General features: G+C 44.1%; 2 protein-coding genes across 4 annotated transcripts in view; one reads left to right on the top strand and one right to left on the bottom strand.

The window, feature by feature from the left end:
* ACSM5 (acyl-CoA synthetase medium chain family member 5) overlaps nt 1-6,060 on the top strand; it is a 115,367-nt gene that overhangs the window by 39,577 nt on the left and 69,730 nt on the right. The gene's annotated exons all lie outside the window — the stretch shown is intronic.
* PDILT (protein disulfide isomerase like, testis expressed) overlaps nt 5,086-6,060 on the bottom strand; it is a 42,976-nt gene continuing 42,001 nt past the window's right edge. For both annotated transcript variants that reach the window (XM_058709887.1, XM_058709886.1), the window contains exon 12: nt 5,086-5,445. In XM_058709887.1, the coding sequence (XP_058565870.1) occupies nt 5,209-5,445 (237 nt within the window). In that variant the 3' untranslated portion in view covers nt 5,086-5,208. The remainder of the gene's footprint in view (nt 5,446-6,060) is intronic.

The following is a 6,060-nucleotide window of genomic DNA, read 5'->3' as shown; positions in this document are numbered from 1 at the left end:
GGGTTCCCTACCCTGGAGAAGGCACCCTTTAGAAGCACACTCCATCCTTACGGGCTCAGCAAGGTCTTCGATGGTCTAGGCATGGCAGGAGAGGAGCTGAAAATACTTGAAGGTCAGAGCCAGAAGATAATTCAGACATCACTGCACCAGACCCACTCTGTGAAACAAAGATTCTGAGTTCCCATGAGGACAGGCCCCTTGGGAGGTGGATAACTTCGTGACTGGGTAGACTGACTTTTGAGTCAGTTGTTCTGGCTCTTGATCAGCCATTTATAGTGTGCCAGAGGGCTCATTTCTTAATCTTTCTGAGGTCATTTTTATTGTCTGTAAAGGGAAAGTGCTCATCTCCTAGAGTAGTTATGGTGATTAGAGGAGAAGATGTAAGGACAGACATGTAGTAACAATTCTACCCGCGGAAGTCACTGCCAATGCTGCTTTGCTGATGGACAGTCACAGGGGTAGGCAAAGGGAGAGCCCGGGCTCGACTCCATGACTCCTGACCCAGGCCCATGTAGATGACGGTTCAGTCTTAAGAGTCAGTCCCACTGAGAAAAATTGAATATGTGTGAACTTGGGCTGAGTAGGAAATAGAACAATGACCCACTGCATGTACTTTTTCAGGATCTTTTTCATCCTGTCTCATTTAGTGGCAGGGTAACCATCAGCACTGTGCACTCATCTCCACAGGATAATTTTGTAGGAGTGAAATTTCTGGGTCAAAGAAGTGGTGCAGTTTTACGAATTTTGATACTTCTTCCCAAACAGCACCCCAGAGAGATTTTTAAAAATTATTTTATGGTCCCACCATAGTACCAACCCTGAACATTGTACACTTTCTTCTATCTTTGTCAAAAAAATAAGTGAGAAATCTCATTATTTACTTTTGCAATTCTTCAATGAAAGGAGAAGTCATTGTCTCTTCATTTGTTGGTTATTTATTCTTTTCTAAACTGGCAGTTTGTTTGTGTCCTTTCCTTTTTTTTTTCCTCCTATTGCTTAAGAAGAAAATAATCTTTTTCTCCATTTTGGATTGGGAATATCATTTCTGGTTGGTGCAAATGAGGCCCTGTCTAAACCCACATCCAGGTATCTTTAAGATTATCTAAAAGATTATCTAAAAGATCTAAAAGATATCCAAAACATTAAAATGGAGGCTCTGGGTGGCTCCTGGAGTTGTCTGGGCAAAGGCCACGGGCAGGACCTTTGTGTTGGAGACTATTCATAAGTCCAATAACCATATTTTTCTAGTTTCTCTGATGCTTTTACATCTTGGGGCTTTGCTGACCGTGGAGGGACTGCCCCTCCCAAGCTAACTAATTCCTACAGATAGCAATGGGCTGGCCTGAGATCTGCTTTTCATATACAAACCAATCACCCAGAGTCCACCCCCACACCCTCCTTTGCCAGGACCCCTCACTTTCAGGGCCACTATTCCCTTGCCCTAATCACCCCAGTGCCAGACACCAGACAACCAGGGATGATTCCCAGGATTCCCAATTCCCACTTCCCAGGGCCCACTGAAATTTATTCAAACTAGCCAGTCCTAAACCTGCTTACCCTGCCTCTCCTCTTCCTTCCCATGGAAACCACAAGAAAGGCTCTTGCTCATCTTCCCCTCCTCTCCCTTGACCTCCTGATTGACCTTGGGTGCCCCCTCCTGTTGGGATCTGTGAATATAATAAACTGTGTTTTCAATGGCATCTGTTTTCTCATCTATTGGCCTTGCAATACCTGAATAATAATAAAACCTACATTTTAAAACAATAAGCATCACCTGCACTCAGTGCAGCTGGATCGTCCTGTGGTGTTTCTCTAGTTGGATGTTTTTCCACTCTTTCTTCAAAATTCCCACCCTTTCTCAGCCCCACACATTTAATGACATCACAGTGTACTCATGGGAGCCAGTAAGCAATGCCTCCCTTATCTTCTCCGTCTTCCTGTCTCTGGACTCATCTTCCACATCTCCTCTCCTGTCATGATGGAGGCAGCATCCTTCTTCCTGCACTGATAAGCATTTTTCCTCACCTTCGCTTACTCCTTCCTCCTGTAACTTCCTCTTCTTGGAGTCACTTGAGAGTATTCTCATCTGCTAGTCCCTTCTATAGAAACCTTCCTTTGACCCCACACTCCCTCCAGCCACCATCCTATTTTCCAACCTTTCATAGGCAAACTTCACAAAAGATTTATCTGCACACTTTCCACTCAAATTCACACTGATATGCTTCCTGATCTGCCAGCTCCATTGACTTTGCTCATCAAGATCACCAAACACATCCATGTTGCCAAATTCAATCACTTTTTTTTTTTTATCTTGCTTCCGGAAGAGTAGTCAAAAATATTTGTTTTTGAACAAACCTTACTCAATTTATCAGAAGTTCCCATTTTCTTGGAATGCTCTTCTCTCAACTTTTAAGCATGGGTAGGAGACTTGATCTTAATAATCTTGACAGCTGTCACTTACTGAGTGCCTCTCTTGGGCCAGACACTGTACTGAATGCTTTTATGTTTATTGTGTCATACAATAATTGTTACAACACATATTACCAATAAGACTGTAGGTCAGAAAGATTAAGTTGCTTCCCTGAGATTACCCAGCTAGCCTGTGTTAAATCCATACTAAAGTGCATATCTTATTCAGATTTACTCCTGTGATGCATTGCACTCCTTGGGGATAAAAAACATTCCATGCTTAGCAATGAAAGGTAGGTGGTTTTGGGTCCTTTTTTCAGGTAATGAAGCTAAAGTGTGAAGAAATTTGAAAATTTGATTAAACAGAATACAAAGGATTTTTGTGAGAGTGCTGTGTATTGGGAGGGAGTAGAAAATGAGTCAAGGGGGAAAGCCTTTCCAAGAGAGGGTCACCACCAGCCTTACCTATAACTGCTTATCCCAATCTGAGCCCCCACTTCATGAGGCCCCAAATACACGTGGGGGACTTGCAGGTAGCACATCCATTCTCTGGCTGGTGGCCAGTTAGGAACTCTGTTGCATGTGATTTATTCCTAGCAGCCTCCATGAACCCCTCCTTTGACCAGCAGCCACATAGCCTTAAGGCTGAGGCAGGTGAGTTTCACACCATGTCCTGAATACTAACACCTGCTCCTGTTGGGGCAGTCTGGCTCAGGTGAATTCCAGGGCCCCAGGCTGTTCCCTGCTTAGTCTGGATGTGGACACGCCAGGTTTGGGGGTGGGAGAAGGAGGTAGAGAAGCTGGTTCAGGAGCCTGAAGAAGTATAAACAGCCTTTCCCTCACATGATAGGTGGCAAGTAGAAAGGCCTAGATGGCTTGCAGAGACTTTGGTCGGTAAAATAATATGCCCCCTTTTTCAAGAGGAGCTCTGTTGCCACTTGGCCAAAATGATTAACACAAATTAGCAGCATGAGTCTGTGGTCAGCAGAATAATGACTTCCCAAGATGTTTGTGTCCTAGTCCCCAGAATCTGTGAATGTTACCTTACATCGCAAAGGGGACTTTGCAGTACCATTAAGTTTAAGACTTTGATATGAGGTTATCTGGGCAGGCCCATGAGCTAAGGGATGCAGGCAGCCCCCAGAAGCTAGAAAAGGCAAGTCAAGGGATTCTTCCAGAGGGGACTAACCCTCATGACACCTTGACTTTGGCTCAGTGAAATTAACTTCTGATTTCTGGCTTCCAGAGCCGTAAGAGAGTAAGTTGGTACTTTTCGAGCCACTAAATTTGTGGTAATTTTTCAGAGCAATAATAGGAAACTAATATAGAATCTAATTTGGGTCTCCAGGCAACACTGTGTCGGCACCTGCCCCTTTTGGGATGACAGTGAAATCATGTATCTCAGAGATAGGGTGCTGGCTGAAATCAAATTTCATTTGATCCATGGATATTTATTACCTGAGCACCTACTGTATCCAAGCAGCATTCTAGGCATTAGGAATACAGTGGGGAAGGGAATAGACATATCTGCTCTCCAGGGACTTACCCAACAGTGGGGGAATCAAGCAGTATATTAGTGCACAGCAAAACAAGGTGCTTTCAAATGTTGGTATCTAGGAAGCCCTCTTTGAGGTGGTGGCATTTGAACTGAGGTTTGAAGGATAAAAAAGACATCTGCATGAAGATCTATGGGAGTGCATCATGTGTGCATTTAGGCAGAAGGAACAGCCGTAAGGAGAGAAAGCACTTGAACTGTTCAAGAATAGACAGGAAGTATGACTGGAGCCTAGAAAATGACAGGGAGAGAGAAGGGAACAGAAGAGATCTGTGGGGCCAGAAATTTCTAGGCCTGGAAGACATGGTGAGCAGACCAATCTTATTCTAAAAGGGATAAAGATGCCATTACAGAGTTAAAAAAAGGTAGTGTTGCAAGCTTTCAAGAATATGGCTTTTTAAAAGAATTTCAGCAGCTTTATGGAATAGGGGTGGGGGGTGGGCAAGGAACTACAGAATGGCAATAGAAGCACCATTGGAGAGACTTCCTTGGCTGAGAATGGTGGGTGGAGGTGGAGGGAAGTGGGTGGAGTCACATGGAGATAAGTGGCACGTGTCAGTGGACAGAAGTGGATGGAATCAGTGCAAGTGGGTGGAGTCACATGCGTTGGTAGAGTTACTTTTAGGGTAGTAAACAAAGGGGCTTGAGGATTATCCTAGCGCCTTGCTGCTTAAGATAGTGGGTCACTTACTGAAATATAGTAGACTGGGGACATGTTTGGGGCTGGATCTCTTTCTTACTGTGCTAAAATACAGCCTAAGCAAATCAGTCCACTTCATTTGTAAGTTTTAGCCAAACTCTGGGGACTCCAACCTAGTGAAGGTGGTGTGTAGAGTGGTTAAATGTAGTCTCTGGAGTGAGAGTGCCTGGGATCATATCTCAAGGGCTTTCTGGCTATGTGGTCCTGACTGGTTGCTTAACCTCTCTTTGCCTCAGATCTCTCATCTGTAAAATGGGGATAATGAAAGTAATGTGAGAATTACATGACTGTGTGGCATGTTGTAAACACTCATTAAATGTTTCAGTTATGGCTTTGCTTGCAACCCTGAATTCCAGGTCAAACAGCTTTTCTAAGGCAGCACCAACCACAAAAAAGAGGTAATGCAAAGAACAGGGCCAAAGACTTTCAGGAGTTTTTAATTATCCAGCCTCCACCCACTGCAATGATATATCATTTTTTTTAGAGCAGATCCACTTAGAAAATGATGCCAGGACCTGGAAAATGGCTCTTAGCTTTGGAGAAGCTACAGTTCTTCCTTCACTTTTGGTTTCTTCTCTTCTTTTGGAGGTCCCTTTGGCTTAGCCACTTTCTCCTCCTCCTCCTTGGCTGGTTCCTTTTGCCCAGCTGGTTCTTCCAGCTTTGTCACATTCTCTATCCCAGGCAACTTCTGGTCACGTAACTCTTTCTTGATAATAGGTACTTCCTTTTCTTCAGCTAATGCCTCCTCTTCTGTCACTTTACTTTGCTCAGTAGACAACAGCTATTCAGGAAAAGAAGGGAGGGAAGAAGTAGGATAAAGAAATAAAGAGGCAAGACATATGTGGTAATTGTGATTATAATTACCAAGTCTTCTTTTTCTGGAAATGCCCAGAGAGAGGCACTTGGAGCATCCTCATAGATGCCAGAGCCCAACTGTGGTTTTGCCCCTCTGGAAAGAAAGCCCTTGTGGAACCTCCTTCCTCCACTCTAAGGCCACACGTGTGGCTGCCCCAGCTCTAACTCCAGGGCTGGGCATGTGACCCAGGCCTATCATGAATCCCTATCCAGGACATTTCCTAGGACTACTAAGAAGTAGGTGCCTGCTTGCTTTTTTTTTTTTAATTTTTTTTAATGTTTATTTATTTTTGAGAGAAAGAGACAGAGCATGAGTGGGAGAGGGGCAGAGAGAGATACAGAACTGGAAGCAGGCTCCAGGCTCTGAGCTTTCAGCACAGAGCCCGACACGGGGCTTGAACTCACGAGCAGTGAGATCATGACCTGAGCTGAAGTCAAGTGCTTAACCGACTGAGCTACCCAGGCACCCCTTTTCTTTCTTTTTTTAAAAAAATTTTTTAATGATTACTTATTTTTGATTGATGGAGAGAGAGAGAGAGAG

The sequence above is a fragment of the Neofelis nebulosa genome, chromosome 18 (assembly GCF_028018385.1).
Source record: "Neofelis nebulosa isolate mNeoNeb1 chromosome 18, mNeoNeb1.pri, whole genome shotgun sequence".
NCBI classification, from domain to species: domain Eukaryota; kingdom Metazoa; phylum Chordata; class Mammalia; order Carnivora; family Felidae; genus Neofelis; species Neofelis nebulosa.
Note: the sequence above shows the minus strand (reverse complement) of the source record. Positions and strands in the feature narration are given on the sequence as shown.